We start from the raw sequence: 20243 nt of genomic DNA on the forward strand, positions 1-20243 counted from the left end.
ACTAAGCTCTGATGCATCACCCAAGTCATGAGTAGCTTTAATGCCTTTTCATATCCCAGGGGGAAGATCTGTTAGTGCAAAAACCTTGGCTAGTTCATTTAATGGCCACAAAGCTAAAAATAGAAGGTTGGCTAACTAGTCCCTGTCAAGTATCTCAAACTATATGCTCTTTAAGCGCTTCCCCATAGTGTCCTTTTTTTATTGAGACTGACTTTATGGTGAAGTATTTTACGATTGGCTGACTATTCCAAGGCCAATTTGACTTCTTCTTTCAAGGGTGGACCCTATTCACGTTCTTTGTGCATCCCTAGAAATGTTTCGCCCCACCAAAGTAGTGAAGGCGTGATTCAGAGGATGCTTTCGGCATCAAATCGCATTAAATTTTAGTCAAAATAAATCCTTAAAAATATATGTAGAGACCTAGGGATGCAGAACTATCAAAATGGATCAAGTTTAGGTAGTCTACATCCTCCTCTAAAAGCATTAATGCGCTGTGGTGCATCATTAAATGTGCAGTTAGTGCACAATCTTAGCGAGGTTGCCCCTAAGATGACTTATAACTCCAAAACTTACGTGGCATCCCTTTTGCTTTAAGCATGTATCTCCCCATCTCCATAAGTGACCTATTTTTCTGTTTAGCTACTCAACTATGCTGAGAGGTGTACCATATCATACAATGATGTTTAATGCCTTTCTCAGCCAAACGGTCTGTTAATGCCTTGGACATATACTCCCTCCTTCCCCCCCCTTCCTCCCTCCTCCCCCCCCCTTCCCTCGATCTGAACGAAGAGTCTGCATACTACATACCAAATTGATTCTCTACCAAGGCAATAATCGGATTGAACACAATGAATACTTCAGAATTTTGCTTGCAAGGAAAAACCCAAGCAAATCTCGTGAAGTCATCTATGAAAGTAACAAAATAAAGATAAACCCCCAAGAGACTTCATCTGCATTGGACCACAAACATCACTGTGTACAATCTGTAATTTCCTCACAGCCCGGACCGCACCATCCCAAAATCTACACATTTTTCCAAAATAGAGCCCCCAAATATATGCTCAGGCGGGGCCTGCATACTGAGGAAGGCAGCGACAATCTGAAATTTATGTAACAACAAAAGGCTTTACATGCCCAAACCAGGCATGCCATAACTCTTCATTTTTGCATGGCAGAGGTAGATGTAGAAACGGCATAAGATGAATGTGTTCCATTCCAATAGGCATCAAGCTGAAACAAACCATGAGAAAGTGTGCCTTTCAACAACAATGCATAATCCCGCTCTCTGTCACGTATCATATATTTGTACACGGAAAGAAAATTCTTCTTAATCCCAAGGACAAACAAAGCATCCTAGATGCGGAGATCTGAGCCATCCGAGGCTGTGAGCAAGCTCTCTCCAATCCCTTTAACCGGATAGAAGAATCGTTGGCACATGAGACTTTCTTGCCAACTTCAACCTGTCAAACAATTCTTTTCAGGATATAATATGGCGGGATGCACTGTTATCAAAATACGATGTTTCTGCCGTTTCATTCATGCTGAAAGTGTGCGACTCCCAAGAGGGATCATAGCTGCAAGTAAAAAATGCCCAATCATGCTCAACAAAGTTGGTTGAAGTATCATCTCTTCCTGCATTATGGGCTGAGGCCATACTGGATTCCTTCTTCATTTCCTTTGCAAGCCTCTTCTGGCACTCATTGATGTTGGGAGAAGCAAAAGCTTGCATGGGGTCGTTGGTAAATCCACGTGGTTGGTGAGCTGGTTTCATATATGCATGGAGCAATATCTGGGCAGATAAGGGGGGAGATTCCAGCCTCTATTGACGCTTCTATTCCTCAAGTGATTCCTGACTGCATCAACTTCATGGCAGCTCCGTAACTGGCACAATTTGGTGGGTTCTTTCTTCAACTCCACAATAAAGGAATGGCACGATGTAGAGGTACGATGCAGAAAGCAAGTTAGATAATTTCAGCATGCTTTTGTTATGTAATCCATGATCCTCCTACGAGCCCCATAGTGATGCCGAGGATCAATGCATGTGGAAGCTTACCTTGCTTGCAATCACACTATATTGACTATGAGTGTACTCATCATATAGTGAGATTTTCTCATGACGTAATTGTGCTGGCCTTTTTCGGGTTAGCTTCTCTATAATATAATCACTCATAATTTTCACCCCAAAAAAAAAAGCGTGTGTGTGTGAGTGTGTGTGATCACAATGCACACTCACAATATTGGGGCCGATTGGATAGGTGGTACTTGATTCATGCAAACTTAAATAATGATTTCACATGTTGACATGTGATTGGATCACTCCCTTGTACTTTCTGATCATTCACGGCTTTGGATGGGTCTCTATTTTGGTATGCATACTCTTGCTCTCAAGCTGCCCATGGAAAGATTTCACATTGTCAATAAAAGTTATCTGAAACATCGACAATATACAGAAATGGTGAAGTATGCACTTTGGCCTTTTCTTATGCAAGCCAACACTATTTTGCCAGAAGGATGCAGTATGTCATCAAGCTATTGCCGTCAATATTTAGGGAATCAAAGACAAAATGTCGTAATTGCAAAATAGGAAATGCAGGAAAACTCGGAATGGTGTCAACTACGGCCATTGCAAAATGCTGAGATGCTTGATTTTCTTGCAGCTGGTACCTACATAAAACAAAATGACCAGTGCAATCTTCTCAAATGGCAAATTCGTGCAAGACAAAAGGCTTTGAAGATAAGGGTTGCTCATCAAAAAGCTTCTTTAAAAGTCTGCACACTTCTAGACAAAATAATCCATTGCTCAGGTTAAAAGATTGGATGGGACTTATGAGAGATGGAGAGGGAGATAGAGTAGGGAGTAGGGGTTGACTCACTGCACACAGCTCGCTAGTGGGGATAATCACAATGAGTGAGTGGTACCTCCCCAAGCACACACTTTATATATTATGGATAAGGTAGTAACCCTTAAGTACAGCTAAGTACAAATGTGTACTTAGCGTACTTAGGTGTCCTACACTAAAGTACAACATAAAGTACTATTTACATAGGGTGGCCAGTGCCTTTACCCCAACAACCTCCCACTTAAAGGCAGTGTGCCCTCAAGGAGAGAAAGAATATTGGCCTCAACCAATACCCATAAGAGATCTGCAGTGTGCAAACCTCTCTGCAGCTAACCCTTTGGTTAACAGATCTGCAGGATTGTCATCTGTATGCACCTTAACAAGCTGAATTTGCTTGTTCTCAAGCACCTCCCTGATGAAGTGATATTTCACATCTATGTGCTTCGTCTTTGCATGAAAGACAGGATTACGTGCCAACTGTATGGCACTCTGACTGTCACAATGCAACAATGGAATCTCCAATGGATAACCCAAATCTGCCACTAACCGAGATAGCCATATAGCCTCCTTGCATGCCTCAGTGGCTGCAATATATTCAGCTTCTGTGGTAGACAAAGCAATGCATTGCTGCATTCTAGATACCCACGACACTGCACCTCCAGTGAAAGTGAAAACATATCCGATAGTAGACTTCCGGGTATCAGGGTGACCGGCATAATCAGAGTCTGTATAACCTTGCACTTTTGCATCTTGACTGCCGAAACATATACACAAATCTTGTGTACCCTTCAGGTATCTCATGACACCTTTCACTGCATTCCAATGCTTCTTGCCGGGGTTTGCCATGTATCTACTAACCACTCCCACTGCAAACGCAATATCGGGCCTGGTTGCAACCATAGCATACATGAGACTGCCACACGCTGATGCATACGGGATCTTTGACATCTCAGCTCTCTCAGCATCTGTCTGAGGGCTGTCCAAAGCACTGATTTTCACATAAGGAGGCAATGGAGTACCAATACTCTTCCCCCCTTCCATGTGAAATCTCTGCAAGACGTTGCCAATGTATTCCTTCTGAGACAAGTATAGCAACCGCTTTTCCCTATCCCGAAGTATCCGCATGCCCAGTATATGGTTGGCATCACCAAGATCCTTCATATCAAAGGTTTGGTGCAATCTTTTCTTCAAGGCATTGATCTCCTTATGAGATTTTCCAGCAATCAACATATCATCCACATACAAAATGAGGATCAGTAAACTGCCATCTGAAGCTTTCTTGGTATACAAACAGTGATCAATGTCACTTCTCCTATAACCTTGGATTCGCATGAATGTATCAAACTTATGATACCATTCTCTGGGTGCCTGCTTAAGACCATAAAGACTTTTCTTAAGTCTGCACACAAGCTTCTCCTTTCCCTTCACTGTAAAACCTTCTGGCTGCTGCATAAAAATCTCTTCATGTAAATCACCATGAAGAAATGCCGTCTTGACATCCATTTGGACCAAGTCCATATCTGCATGTGCAACCAATGCTAATACAGTTCTGAGAGTTGTCATCTTAACGACAGGAGAGAATATCTCATCAAAGTCAACACCATATTCCTGCTTGAACCCCTTGGCAACCAGTCTGGCTTTATGCCTTGGCTTTTCACCAGGTGTGACCTTAAGTCGATAAACCCATTTGCATGGCAGTACCTTCTTACCAGTAGGCAAGGATACCAATTCCCAAGTGCCATTCTTGTGAAGGCTGTCCATTTCAGCCTTCATAGCAAGATCCCATTGAACCTTGTCTGCCCTCTGCCTAGCCTCTCTGTAGCATGAAGGCTTCTAACCCAATGACCATCGTCTTGAGCTGGCTGTCCAGCCTGTTCATCACCCAGATAAGGTGGCTGTCCCATGTCTCCTGGCTGCATTTGCATGTCAGGAAGATCACCTAACTGTGCCTCATCCATTGGGATGTCTTCTGCCATACCTGGCTGTCCATTAGGACCTGCTGCAGCATCATTTAATGGCTGGTTATGCTGCTGTTGTGGCTGATTTACAGCCTGTCTGTGTTGCCCATGATGCCTGTCATCATCAATAGTTACTTTTAAAGGTCCCTGCTGTACAACAGGTTCCTTGAACATGATGGTTTCATCAAACACGACATCATTGCTGCGTATAAGCTTTCTGTTCTTGGGATCCCAAATCCTGTAGCCCATCTCACCTTTGTCACCGTAACCTAGGAATATGCATTTAAGAGACTTTGGATCCAGTTTAGTTCTGTCCTCCCTGCGTACATGCACATATGCGACACAACCAAAGACCCGTAGGTGTTTGTAAGACGGAGGCTTACCCGTCCATACCTGTTCAGGCACACCGCCACATAGTCTCTTGTTTGGTGACCTATTAATAAGGTGCACAGCTCTCTTTACAGCTTCAGCCCAAAATGTGTGGGGCAGTGCAGCATGTGACAACATGGATCTGACTTTCTCTTGAATGGTCCTGAACATTTTTTCAGCGGTACCATTCTGTGGAGGATCATATGGTGCAGACAACACCCTTTGAATACCCTTTGCCTCACAGAATTCTTAAAACTCTTTGGACAAATACTCTCCACCATTGTCAGATCGTAAAGCTTTCAGTTTATTGCCTGTCTCATTTTCGACCAGTGCAACAAACTTAGTGAAAGCCTTGAGCGTATCACTCTTCTTTTTGAGAGTGTAAACCCACACTTTGCGGGTGGCGTCATCTATGAATGACAGTATGTACTTAGAACCTCCTAAAGAGAGTGTAGGCATCTCACACACATCTGTATGTACAAGCTCCAAGAGCTGTAATTTCTGATCTGACCTTCTCTTATGAGGTATTTGTACTTGACGACCGTAGAGACAAAATTCACATTTCTTTAAATCTGAAAATTTTAGACTCGGCAAGTAACCAAAATGAGCCAATTGCTCCATTCCCTTAATACTCATATGGCCAAGCCGGCTATGCCACAATGAAATCTTTGGCAGCTCGGCGGCATTTACATCGGAATGCGGACAATGTCCAGCATGAATTGAATACAAAGTATCAACCTTAGGACCCCTGGCAATAGCCATTGTCCCTTTGCTGATTTTCCATTTCTGACTGCCAAAGGCGGTCTGATAACCATCGTCATCCAATAAACCTGTGGAAATCAAGTTCTTCTTCACTTCAGGGACATGCCTGACTCCTTTGAGCATTAACTGTTGGCCATTTTCAAGAACAAGCCTGACATCACCTATGCCAATGATCGAACATGCATGGTTATCACCAAGAAAGACAACTCCCTTCTGCCCTCCTGCATATCTGACAAACAGATCTCTGTAGGGTGTAACATGAAAGGAAGCACCTGAATCTATAATCCAGGAAAGCATATCTGATCCATCACCAACATGAAGTGTATGAGCCTCCAGTGAAGAGGTGAAACATATCTCACGTCCACTGTCACTGTCACTAACATAAGTAACATGCAGCTCCTCTTTTTCCTTGCCCTTAGACTTGCCTTGAGTCTTGCCTTCTTTGGCTCTCAGGTCGTTCTTCTTTTGAAAACACTTTTTCTCAATATGTCCCTTCTTGCCGCAATAGTTGCATACAAGATCACTTTTAGAGCGGGACTTGCTCCTCTCTCTTTCTTTGTAATTTCCACGTGTCTTGGACCTGCTGCGTGCATTCAAAGCATTCGACTTCCCAACAGCATTGTTCTTTCTATTCATCTCTTCCTGTAGAAGAGCACTCTCCACATCTGCAAATAACAGAATGGCATTTGAGTTGCTAGTAGAAGTCCTGAATGTGTCCCATGACTCAGGTAGAGAACATAGGATGAGTGTAGCTTTCAGCTCATCATCGAGCTTCAACCCCTGGTTGATCACCTGGCTGAATATGCTGTTAAACTCAATAATATGAGTGGACATAGGTGTCCCCTCCTTCATTTGAAGACCAACAAGCTTTTTTAGCCAGTAAGCTTTTCCCGTGGCACTTTTCTTGGCATAAGTATCCTCAAGACGTTTCCACATCCTCCACGCAGTAGGTTCATCCCTGATGCCTACAACCAGTGAATCAACAACTGTAAGCATAATGGTCGACATGGCCAAGTTGTCCATCTTCTCCCACTGCTCATCAGTAACGTTGGAGGGCTTAACACCCTTCTCCTTTATAGGCTTGTACTGGTCCTTCTGCATCAGCACATTGTAGCATTGTGTCCTCCATATGTCATAGTTTTTAGCTCCTTCGAGCTTCTTTATCTGGAACAAGGACGACACGTCGCTGCCGGAACTCATGGTAAAGAAAGTAGAGTTTGTTCCTCAATGGAACCGCCTGACTCCCTGAATGAATGTGCAATCACGCACAAATAAATAATCTCCCACAAGCGGAAGCTTCAAGATAATTCCCTTACTGTTTATGTGGCATAAACCACTTCTCCCACGTGCTGCAGAAACAGTACAACAACCTGTTTTTCACTTCCAGAGCGGTACAGCTGTCCTAAAACAGCGTACAATACGGCCCAGTAACTATAGAGATCAATAATGAGGCATACAATGCTGATATAACAGCAAGTACAGACTTGAAATCTGCGTTATGACAGTCCCAAAACTGTCGTACAATCTTCAGGCCTGCATGTGGCACGGTTCCCCCAAAAAACCTGATTTTAAAGTGACGTTTATTTACTTGAAACAGGCCTGATACTGCAATATACAGTATAGGACTGGAAGCCAACAAAAGCCCCTTGTTTGAATCTGAATTTCTGAGAAATTTATCACAATCTTGCTCTGCACCGCTTTACAATGTCGAATGAGTGGAGCAGTTGCTTCCCCCCAAATCGAAATACAGAGAGTGTAAAAGCCCCAAATAATCAGTCACTGCATGTGCTCTAGGAATGCATTTGTTCTGTGAAATGTCGTTCACAATCTTCCAAAGAAAACATGCAACTGCCTGTAATCACTGCATGTGCGAGTACACACTGACAAAAGCATAAACCTCTGCCCAAGTGTCAAGCATACACACTGCAAATCTGACAATGCATACACTGTGTCAACCCTCACTGGCCAAGTGAATAACCTGTCTCAACTCTGTTTGCGGCATAAGCTAAGCCTCAGAGTTGAGTGATGCCCTGCCACAGTAGCACCTGCATACCTTTGCTGCGTCGCAAAAATCGTGAAAATGGCTATGCTTTGTCGGAGATGAGTGCAACCGTTGCTGCTGTTCGTCTGGCACGGAAAAAGGAGCCGGAAGAAAAAAAAGGGGGGGGGGCTGGTACGGCGATGTGGCCGACGGATGTCGGCCTTTGGCCGACTGGTCAGCTGCGGGGCTGCAGCTGACCTTGCTCGGCTGTAGCTCGCCCACCTGCAGCTCTTACGCTGCAGCTAGCCCTTGCAGCTTCGCTCGCCCGCACCTTCACCGCCGCTTCTCCGCCTTGCACACGCTCGCCCGGAGAGCTCGTAGAACCCCTGTCGGCCGGCTTGGCCCTGGCCGACCTGTGTCGGCCGACCTGTTGGTCCCGCACGCTGTGTCGGCCCTGTCGGCCGACCTGCTGGTCGTCGCGATGTGTCGGCCCTGTCGGCCGACCTGCTGGTCGTCGCGATGTGTCGGCCCTGTCGGCCGACCTGCTGGTCGTCGCGCGCGCAGCCGCGCGCAGATGTCCGCCGACTTGCAGCCACTCCCACCTGTGTGCAGCTGCTCAATGCTCGCACACAGCTCGTGCATTCTCGTCTGCTGCTCGCACACCTTGTGCACGTGCCTTTGCCATCGCAATGAGAGAGAGAGAGTTCCCTGTTCCAGCCCGTTGGCTGAGAGAGAGAGAACCCGCAATGCCCGTGAGGATGAAAGGAGGGGAGAGAGCCCGTTGGCTCTGATACCAGTTGAGAGATGGAGAGGGAGATAGACTAGGGAGTAGGGGTTGACTCACTGCACACAGCTCGCTAGTGGGGATAATCACAATGAGTGAGTGGTACCTCCCCAAGCACACACTTTATATATTATGGATAAGGTAGTAACCCTTAAGTACAGCTAAGTACAAATGTGTACTTAGCGTACTTAAGTGTCCTACACTAAAGTACAACATAAAGTACTATTTACATAGGGTGGCCAGTGCCTTTACCCCAACAACTTAGACAATAGATACATTTGAACTTGAAACGAATGCTTGACCCATTTCAGCCAACTATTTGCAGCACCATTGCCACCTACTCCATCACGGATTGAAGCCAATAATCTGGTTTTGAATACTGTAATGCCGATGGTGTTTCTCGAAGATGCTCTCAATATGGATATGCCTTTTCTTCAGAGTGAGCTAGATGATGCTTTGAATTCTTTAGGTGCATGGAAATCCCCAGGAGGGATGGGCTTACAGTGGAATTCTTTCATGCATATTGGGGTCAACTCAAGGGTCCGCTCCTTCAAATGATTAACCATTGTTGGGAGATTCAGCTCCTCCCACCCTCATGGAAAGAGGGACTAGTAAAGTTGGTCCTGAAAAAACAAATGTGTGAAACCATCTCTAATTGGAGACCTATCACTTTAATGCCTATTACATACAAGCTCATAACAAAAATGTAGGTCAATCAATTGAAAGGGGTTCTTCATGCAGATCTACATGCGGCTCAGTATGATTTTGTGCCACAAAGGCAGATACATGACAACATTGCCAATATGCCAAATATACAAATCAAGATGTGCTAATTATGCAAGTTGATATTGCTAAGGCTTTTGATACTGTGGAATGGGATTCCATTGCTCACGTAATACACAAATTGGCGCAATGCTATCTTTAGTTATATCAAAATAGTATTGCTAGTTGGTGGTGATCTCTCCCGCGCGTTGGATGTTGGATAGATCAATGAGGCAAGGATGCCCTCTCAGTGCTTTACTTTATGCCACTGCTACCCATCCATTATTGTTATACATGGACAAACTTACAGCTGAGAGCAGTTTACATGGGCTTCAACTTTCGAATGGCAAACACTTTGTGGCTCAAGCATATGCAGATGACTCTTTCTTCTTCCCGCGCAACACTCAGTCTCACTCGCGCTTTTATCATGGATACTTTGGAATTATATGGACTGGCTGCTGGGCTACATATCAATTTTCAAAAGTCTAAGCTCTTGCCTTTGACTACAAAAAGATTGGCATGAGATACTATGGCCAGGTCAGATTTTGGAACCAGGACAGATAGTATGTCACTTGGGATACCCGATTGGCTGTTATGCTTCTTTAAAGGAGGATTGGGTGATGCTGACTACTGAAAACTCTCTACTTGGCCACTACATTGCGTCAGGCAAAACTCCTCCCAAATTAAAGCCAAGGGACCCATTGAGCATCATACAAGCAATCATCATGGCTTATATACAATTTCATTTGCCGCTTATAGCTTCGCTAGTTTGTTCTCGAAAAATGCATAGAGGGCTTAACATTTTAAACATACACTATCATTTGGTTGCTCGAAAAGCTACTATGCTACTTACTTTTGCAACTCAGCAGGAGCCATGGACGCAAATGCTCGCCGAAATGTGCACTGAGTTTCATACACATGCTTTTGGTGGCTAGGAGACCACCTTCTGAGATTTTATTACGGGCTCTTTTCAAGGAAACATCCATGGTAGTCCTTTTCCAAGCCGAACTGATTGCTTATTGGCAAGTAATCCTGCAATACCTCTGCTGGTCTAGAAGTCCACTAGATATGGAAAACAATATGGCATTGGGGAGTATACATTGGAGCAGACTCTTACAAACACCTCTTGCTGTGGTAGAGCCATATTTTTTTGCATGCAAAGGTGTCAAATATGTGCAGGATGTCATTCAAGATAATAGCACTTTCATGTCCTTTCCTACAGCAAATAGGCGTTATAGTTTGTGCATGCACTCGAGGCCTGTATAGCATAAGCTGCAGGGTTTAATTCAGCCCTTCCTCCTGATTCTACGTCTTCAAAGCAAGATCGATTGGAGAATTGAAAACTTGAAAGACTAGAGACTGGTTGTCAAAACATTCCGATGACGAAACTAACTGCTACGCGAGCTTATTAGCTTTTAAGTGAATAAGAGCAAAGTGCTTTTTTGCTTCCTTCTCACCCAAGAATGCTGAGTGGGAAAAACTGGAGGTGGTTGTGGAGTTTCTGTCCTTGCTGAGGGCAAAACTACTGCTTGTCGTGGAGCTGCGTGGTTCCGTGCCTCTTTGGCTTCTTGAGCTCTGTGGTCGCTCGCTCTTTGGCCAACTCAAGTTGACGTATACTGGTTGAAAGTGATCTCTAGTCTTACTCTCAACTTCGGTCTTAAGCTAATGCAGTCCCTTTATTGAAATCCCAAAATTCATGCTACCTTTATATCCTCGTGGCTGCCATATACTGTTTGCCTTGTGATGTGCAATGTATCGGCTATTGGCTCTCTTTGCTTTTCAATACAATTATAAACACCCTAGATAGGAAACTGGAGTCACCATCTAGAGGACGCGGATTGGATCCAATGCTGCTTTTCATGTTCTCTGCTTCATCTTTCATGTATTATTTTTGAAGTTTTGGCTATGAACGAATTCTATTGTGTTGCCATCAATGCATGACTAGCACGTGATGACTAAGAGCGTGATATTTTAAACCACCCTAGGTGGCCATTGAGAGTAAAGGCCTGGACCGAAGATTTATACAAGCTAGGATAGCATAAAGAGAGAAGGAAGCGAGTCAAGTTGGATGAGTAGAGCAGGACAGTTTATTCCATGAAGGCACAATATCAAAACAAGCATTAGCATATAGGACAGATACTATGCATGTTGTGATGTTATCAGCATGTGTGGTATCTGGTGCACCTTAGTACAACAAGGCATAACGCACTATTCTAAATATATTTGTGTGTGTGTGTGTGTGTGTGTGTGTGTGTGTGTGTGTGTGTGTGTACGTGTACATACATATACATATATATAGATACTCAAGCCTCCTGCTAAGCTTGGTGCGCTGACCCAGAATAGCAACTCCTCTTTAATTAGGCTCTCAAATTCAGCTTGCATCAAGGGGCTTTGAGATAATTAGACACTGTTCATCATGAGTTCGCTGTCATATACAAAACATCATATTTATTCCCATCTGACACATGCATAATGAAAGTGAAATCATTTTGACAAAAACAGAAATAAGCATCCTATTTTAGATTAGAATAAAATGAATAATAAATGGGTACATGCCAATTGTTGTGTGTGCAAGCAATAAAATTCCCCAATCATTAGACGGGCCTCAATATCTATTTCAGTTAAGTCTCTTCCCATTTGTTCGTTGCAAGCATCAAATGCATGGACCCATTAATGCAATCTCCTTCTAAGATAAATTCATTCTTAAGTTCATGGATCGAAACTCTTTATTGAAATAGCTTTAAGGCTTATTCTTTCCATTTCAAAGGTAGATGGATTTATGTCAAAGCTAGATTTCTGAATCTCTAACTGTGAATTTGTGTATAGAATGATACATTTATTCTGGCTATTCAAGGCAACTTAGAGAATCTTTTTGTATATAGTGAACATTTACTCTGGACATTGAAGGCAAGTTTGAAGCCTTCTGCTCAATTGGTGACCTGGCTCAGACCAGCATCCCATTGTGTTTAATAATGCTCTCAGAATCAATGCATATCAAGGGGGCTTTGAGACTCTTAGACACTGCTCCACACGAGCTTCACAGCCATATATAATATTCATTCCCATTGACACATACATTATGAAGTAAAATGTATGTTAACATATTGCAGAAATGCCACATTAGCATACCAATTTAGGTTAGAAAGATTTGAATAATTAGGTGGCAGGAAAAGGAGGAGAGAGGAAATGGACGGAGGGGGACAGAAAGTAACAGGGACAGTGATATGAAGAAGAGTATTTGGGCATGGCACGACATCTCTCACCAGCAAATGTGAGCCCTGCTTTTCTGCAAGCAGTAGCAGTCATCATCATGTGAGTGCCATCTAAGGAGTGAACAAAATTTGGCGGAAATGCAGTTTTTTGTCTCTTCGTAAGCACCTGAAAGGGCCACAACAATCAGGAAATAAGCAGACAAAAAGAAAATTGAAAGTTAACAGTTCTTTTTAAATTTAAAGAAATGCATATTCTAGTTCAAGCCAATCCACGGAAAAGAGGTATGAAGTGTCGTGGGCCCAAGATAGGTAGAATTTCCACGGCAACACAAATATGACTGGAGTTGTGATTACATTCTAAAGATATGCAGGAGCCACATTAATTTTATTAGCTGTAAGAAATATTAAATCATTCAGGGCTCTATGAACCCAACGGATGCAAAAGAAAATTACTTAAAGACACCCTGAAAACTTATCAAACAATGAGTCAACACATGATAACAACGAGTAGACAGAAAGAGCTTCAGAAACCATCAGAGAAGGGCCAAATAGAAGAAAATATGGTACCTTTGTATCGTTCACCTCTTTTATAGCAAGAATTTGCAATGATGTCTTAACCTGTAAAATGTCGTCCATTTCAAACATAAAGCATAGCAATTTAAAGAATTTAACACACCAGAAAGACAGCACAAAACCACAACAGTAACAGCAGACATATACCAAGACTTTACTCGCTTTCCGGTAAGGCTGCACAACTGGAAGGCCAAGGGGTGTTGTCCACCTTACTGGCTTATTGTGAGAAGCAATAATCTGCCCACCCACCAAAAAAGAGGCTGTTAATAAAATCTATCAACTTTTGCATAGACACGATGTATGAAACTTTCTATGGGTAAACAACCTTTCTAGTAATGCAATCACCTTGGCACAGTCACCAAGCCATCCCATTATAGTCCTTGCGTCCTTGAACATCTCACCAAGAGCTGTGAGAGTTGTCTGCGCTATTTGAAAAAATGAGTAATTCTCTGGCACACTTGTAAAAACGAAGAAGAATCCCCCCACCCCACACAAAGAGAAAAAACAAACTAAGGAAGAAAAAGCTCATATATGACCTTGGCTGCATAGCAGGATGCTGCAAAGACTGCCCTGCTATCTGCTTTGGTGTCTCTTTCACGTAACCTGTCTAGAATTTGATCCCGAGCCCCAATATATGTAACTCCGTATACTGAGGTCATGACAGTCTGCTTCACAAGTTTTCTGTCCACCTAAAACACATCCAATGGCATTAGAATAATGGCACGATGTGCCTAAGGTATCTCAGATGCTCTTCATAAGGACATTATGGAACAGCTCACCTGCCCATGCAATAACCTAGCATTTACAGCATCAGGACTAACTGTGGGATCTTTCAAAAGGTCCTTTTCAAGTAGTCCACTCACCCTATGAAACAAGCATGGCTGGGTTAGCAACCACAGTATAACTCTACTATAACTCTACTACAATTTTTTAAGCATACATTATATCAAGCCCTTTCTTTGAGCTACATGCAAAGCATCCAAATAGATACAATTAGTAGCCTGAAACGTTCTCCTGCACTGCTATGTGAGCATGTGGATGTGCTTGTGCATGGGTGTGAGTGCATGTGCCAGTACAAGATGTGTGCGTGCATGTATGATAAGATGGTGCCAGTGCAAGAGACAAAGAGATGTGTACATGCATGTGGTAGAAGATAGTGCCCTTACTCCTGTCAAAAGTAATTTGTGATATATTTTAGATCAAAAAGTTCATGGTCCATAGCTTCAAAAGCTTTAATTTATATATCTAGATGAATCCAGGAACATGCCCCAACTCATCCTCTAAAAACACAACATAATGCAGTTTCGATTTCATGATAGTCACTCATAAGGTTGAATACCATAAACTCCATCACGGATAGCAGGGACTAGCTACTATGACATCCCCATTGACGTCATAGTGGCTTCAAAAGCTTTAATTTAACCGAAATTTGTTCCCATGCGATTAGTAGTACAATTGTATTCCCCTAAGGTACCTCCAAAGACTAGCTACATACTTCCAGTTCTCCTACATGGGGTTTTCTGATGATGATATATTTCAGCTTTTGGTCACATGAGGCTTTTTGGTGTTTCGTAGACTTTCTCTGTTCCTTTGCATCCTCTGTGATCTTTCCATTTTTACAGGTTCGATAATTAATGTCTCGTCATACTTGATCAATGTTTCAGAGTTACGGAATATCGGACATTACAAAAGCCTCACCGGACAGCAATATCAGAATATACATCTGCAGGCTTGTCTTGAACTGTAAGGTTCACTGATTCTGCTCCCAACTGCCAAAAGACAAAACCACCTCAGATGGCAGTCACACCTGACAGAGACAGCATATTAACCCCTTCAATGTACTATGATGTGAGGTGATGCAAAATCAAACTTACAACATCCCTTCCAAGTGCAGCATAGTGTTGCAAGCCATTGCAGGACCCGTCCTAACATGTCACAAGCTAAAGTTTTTAGTCAGAAGGAAAATTACTTTTGCATGCCTAGCATTCCAGAAAAATCAGATGAATTAATAAACAAACAGTTGGTGTGTTCCTTTAATAGGCATATGAACAATAAGGAAATAAAGTAATCAGAACAATAAGGAAATAAAGTAATCAGATGAATATATATAACCAGACAGGAGCTGTGAGTTTAAGATCACAAAACATTCAGTAACAAAATCATGCAATAGGCAGGTAGTTAAGCTATTGAAAGTCTGAATAGCTGAAAAGTATTAAGGGTAACTCACTGAAAATAACCCCCCCTTCCAAATAAAAATTAACAAAATAAGAGAGTGAGATGGCAACCTGATGCACTGGCAAGTGTGAAATAAAGTTCTGAGGGTTCCCCGATCTTGATGCACTGCAAATCTCCATGCAAGTAGCAAGACATTGCAAAGGATCTTCCGCCCTCAGCCACCAGCGTTTACCCTCCAGGGGCTTCAAGGCAGAATTCAATATATTTTCCATATTCTCCTCCACAAACGTAAGACGATCATCATACGAAATCTTATCCACACCATTTCCAAACAAGTTGGCAAGCTGAATTTTCAGCCAATAAAGGCCTGTCCTCCCCAAAGGACGACCTTCTCCAAACTCTAGCAAACCCCGACACATATCAGATCCAAGATGATTCAGATGGGGATGCATAGGATATGCACGACCACGGAAATCCAGATTGTGAGGATAGTAGAAATATTCTTCATTCTTCATTTGTCGAGCTATCTGTGCACATAAAGCCACATTATAACTTGCCAAAACTCTCTCTCTCTCTCTCTCTCTCTCTCTCTCTCTCTCTCTCTCTCCCCCCACAGATCCAGGTTTCTCTCATATGTGAGATCTGTAATGATTTGATTATGTTGTACTCATTGTGGTGATGATGCCCTATTACAGGCTCCAACCTTTCAATTTCATTGTATCTGGTTTCATAAATCCTTTGGTCTTTCGAAGACTTCTATTATACTTTCTGTTTATCTCTATCACAGGTTTCCTCTCATCACGGCCTCATTCATTGCCAAACCTCCCTTGAGCTGCCTCTCTCTCTCTCTCTCTCTCTCTCTCTCCCTTGGTTCCAAAAATGGGAGGTAGAGAGGTACTTGGACTACTCTCCAGAGGAGGTAGATGAGGATGCCTTTCATCATGACCTGCTGAATGCACTACACAGGAAATGGCAAACAGCTGAAAACAGAGATAAGTTTGAGTACTACCGTACATTTATCAACCCCGAATATTGGGCTACTTATACAGGAAGAGAAACAGCCACGCAGAAGTACATTTGCACACCTATGGCAATACATAAGCGAAGAGCTTTGGCCTCACTTCGCACCCGATCACACCAGCTGCAGATTGAAATAGGAGGATGGAAAGATATGCCAAAAGAGAGCAGAATATGCCAATTATGTGACCAGGGAATGGCAGAAACTGAAGAACACATGGTAATGATATGCCCTTACTATACTCACATCCATTAGCTCTCTTCTCGAGGGACATAACAGACTGGCTGATATGCTACATAGCGGGTCACCCCCCGCTTTAGGAACGTTTGTCTATAAGCTTTTCAAGCACAGGAACTCACCTAAGACATAAAGGTAGTTTCTCTTAATACCCTCCCCTCCAAGGGAGGAGTCTTTGTGTACGAGGATTTTGTATTGCTCAGGTCCCATAGGCCGATTTTTGGTCTTCAGAGGACGATAATATATTATTCTTCTTCTTCTTCTTCTCTCTCTCTCTCTCTCTCCCCCCTTCCTCACCGCCCACTGCTATGTAGCTCCGCCCTCCTCCACCCTCCGCCCGCTCCTGCTCCCCCCGTTCTCGACTCCTCCTGCTCCGCTCGCTCTTGCTCCCCCCGCTCCCGACTCCTCCTACGCCTCTACTCTGCTCGTCTCTGCAGCCCGGCGCTGCTTTCCCGACGCTGCAGCCCCTCCGCCTCGACTTGCAGCACCTCTGCCTGGCCACCTGGCTGCCCCCCACTTGGCTGCAGCTCCCCGCCCGCTGCAGCTCCGCCCACAGCAGCCCTGCCTGGCTGTGCTGCCCTCTCGTCCGCCCTCCTCATCAACTGACCCCCCCCCCCACCTCCTAGCCTCTAGCTTACCCCCCCCCCCCCTCCTAGCCTCTACCCCAGCCTCTTGCCTCGAATTCCCCCTCCCCTCCAAGCCTCTCCCCTAGCCTCTTACCTCCTCATTGTTTTCAGCCCCCGGGACTGGGTGTGCCTCCCGCCATGGGGGGGGCTCATGCTCCCGCTCCCGCTCTTGCACTAAGACCTACACCGAGGACACGGGATCAATCAAAAGAAATGGGGAAAGGTGGCAAAGATACAGATAAAGCCGCCAAGAAAGATGACAGCAAACACAACTGAAACTCGAGGATGTGAACACATGCTACAACTGAAGTGGACTCAGAGTTGACAGACATCGTCATCTTCAGCTTGAGCGCCAGCCTCGATTTCAGCTTCAACGTCAGCCTCAATTTCAGTTTCGGCTCCAGTTCCAGCCACAGCCTCTACATCCTCAGCTACAGTTTCTGGCAGTGACACACCCATACCCATGACATCGATTACTCCACTCTCCCCTGGGATAGAGGGGTTGTCACTGACATCATCTCTTCCAGTCACAGGATACCTCTCCTCAGTCTAGCCGACGACTCGGACGTGAGCGAGAGCCAGAGCCACGACAGCTGCGCCAGCAGACAGACTCACACATCCGGGTCCATGACATCTCGTCTCTGCTCTCTCCCCGCCCCACCAGGGTTACCGTTGCCCTCATCCACAGGGCCATCCGCCGCCCTCGACGACCGAGCTCGACTAGGCCGTGTGACGTCAGAGGCCAATCATCTATCGCAGGGTTTTTTCCGGCCTCCCATTTGACGGCCCCTCTATGATTGGTCTTTGACGATCACCACCTGCACATATATATTGTATCTCCCCCCTCTGCCCCATTTTTGGTGCCCCCCCCTTCTTTTTTGTATCATCTGGAGGTAGACACATATTTTTTGTATCAGGACTAGACACACCGTCCTTCATAACCTCTTTTTTGTAGAAACGGTTGGCTGGCCCGTTTTGAGACCGCCACCGTTATGCTCATTGTATCAGTTATCTTTAGTCTCATAGACCTTCACGGTCTCTCGAAGACTTTAATAGACTGTCTTTCTTTCTTTCTTTCTTTCTTCCATCTCTCCCTTCCTCTCCCGCTACAGTCTTCTCATCAATTATGACACCTACTTCGGAGGGGTCATACACTGTTCCACACTATGCCTCGACCTTTCTCTCCACTCTGCATCTGAGTCAACCCACGTTCCCACACCCTGTTGGGATCACCTCATCCAAGCCACTATCATCTCCATATCGCACCCATCTCACCCACTCATCACCCAGCCTCCAGTCTCATCCTCACACTTTCATGCCACAGTCTTTTCATGCCTCGACCTTTCTCTCCCCTCTGCCTCTAAGTCAGCCCACGTTCCCACACCCTGTTGGGATCGCCTCATCCAGGCCACTATCATCTCCATATCGCACCCATCTCATCCACTCATCACCCAGCCTCCAGTCTCATCCTCACACTTTCATGCCACAGTCTTTTCAGTTTTCGCTAGGGCACGGATCAGCTGACCCATCAGAGGCTTGGGAGAACTTGCTGATGGAGGTACATAGTATCCGAGAGCACAAGATGGAGTTGTCACGCTTCGCAAAAGAGCAGGCACGCTTCACCCAGGAGCAGGCGCATCTCATACAGGAGCAAGCTCATGCTATCCGAGACCAAGCTAATCTTATTCAGGGACTCAGACAGGAGATCTTACCGCTCCGACAGGAGGTCACTGCTATATGCACAGTCCCAAGGAGCACCCCAGTTGTGGAGACACAGATTGCGAGCATGCAATCTACCATTCAGGAGACGTCCAAATGGGTTGACGTAGCCAAACGGGGACCTACAAGGATAACCGTTTTGGCTATCCTCTTGGAGCAACAGCAGAGAGCCAGTAAGGCTCTCAACATTAGAGTGCATGGGATCTCACCCACTGAGGCTACACCGATGACAGATGCAATGGCCTTCGCGGCCACTACTCTGGATGTGACTGAGCACAGGATTGAGAGAGCATGGCGGGTGGGAAGAGACCTCGACCGAGAGCAGCCCCTAATCATACGGTTTCATGATGCTCAGGCACGACTTTCGGCTTTACGTCGCAGGTCAGCCCTACCAGACCAGCTAGCGAACTCCATGGACGAGGACCTCACTCCACTACAGGTTGAGGAGAGGCGCTTCATGTTGCAATAGCGGGATCAGGCCCGCAAGGAGGAACAGTGGGTAGTAGTACAAGATGGACGACTCCTTACAGGCCCCTGTCGCGCACCCACCTCCCCTCCCACATAGGGAGCGGAGACCCTATCCTGCACCATCTGGAACTGTAATGGTACCTTATGGTCAAAACGAGGGAACTTCTCAAAATCCTATACAGACCACGACAGTCTTTTATACAAAGACACATCAGAGTCCAGAGCGTCCACTACCAATAGTCAGCGGGTCACTTTTGGGGACCATCTCAGTAGAGCGAAGAGATGCACATTCCATGTTTCTTTGGATCCGGATTCTCAGCACATGGACAGCCGGGTTTGTTGCAATTTGCTACTTCCCCCTTGAGACCTCCCACTTTGCCAGAGATATTCAAGATGAGGATGAGACATCTCCATGTGCTGCTCTTTATCAGTCCATTGTTGACTTCTCTATCAGCGGAGAAGAAGTCCTAGTTGGGGACTTCAACGCGAGGACAGGCGCTCGTCAGGCACCACTCCTCAACTTCAAGGATGATCACCACTCCTCAACTTCAGGGATGATTCCACTCTAATGCCAGACATTGACCTTGAGGAGGCAGATATGCTACGGGTTTCAGCTGACAAACGAGGTCCATTCACATCTTATGGACACGCCCTATTAGACCTCAACAAGATGCATGATCTCATTATTTATAATGGTCTTGACACATGGCCCACCTCAAATGGTTTCACATGCTTTCCACATGGGGGAGGCTCCAGCGT

General features: G+C 44.8%; 1 protein-coding gene across 1 annotated transcript in view; it reads right to left on the reverse strand.

Annotated features, from left to right (window-relative positions):
* Positions 1-20243, reverse strand: part of LOC147902604 (DNA-directed RNA polymerase 1B, mitochondrial-like) — a 65465-nt gene that overhangs the window by 9850 nt on the left and 35372 nt on the right. Inside the window, exons 9-17 of the mRNA XM_087373644.1 lie at positions 15527-15943; positions 15116-15166; positions 14940-15010; positions 14021-14105; positions 13778-13930; positions 13587-13661; positions 13389-13478; positions 13236-13286; positions 12720-12834 (exon numbers count right to left, since the gene is read on the reverse strand). Coding sequence (XP_087229770.1) covers positions 12720-12834; positions 13236-13286; positions 13389-13478; positions 13587-13661; positions 13778-13930; positions 14021-14105; positions 14940-15010; positions 15116-15166; positions 15527-15943 — 1108 coding nt within the window. The remainder of the gene's footprint in view (positions 1-12719; positions 12835-13235; positions 13287-13388; positions 13479-13586; positions 13662-13777; positions 13931-14020; positions 14106-14939; positions 15011-15115; positions 15167-15526; positions 15944-20243) is intronic.

This window comes from Dipteris shenzhenensis, chromosome 4, assembly GCF_047967505.1.
Source record: "Dipteris shenzhenensis isolate YYH24624 ecotype China chromosome 4, Dip_SZ_1.0, whole genome shotgun sequence".
Classification (NCBI taxonomy): Eukaryota; Viridiplantae; Streptophyta; class Polypodiopsida; order Gleicheniales; family Dipteridaceae; genus Dipteris; species Dipteris shenzhenensis.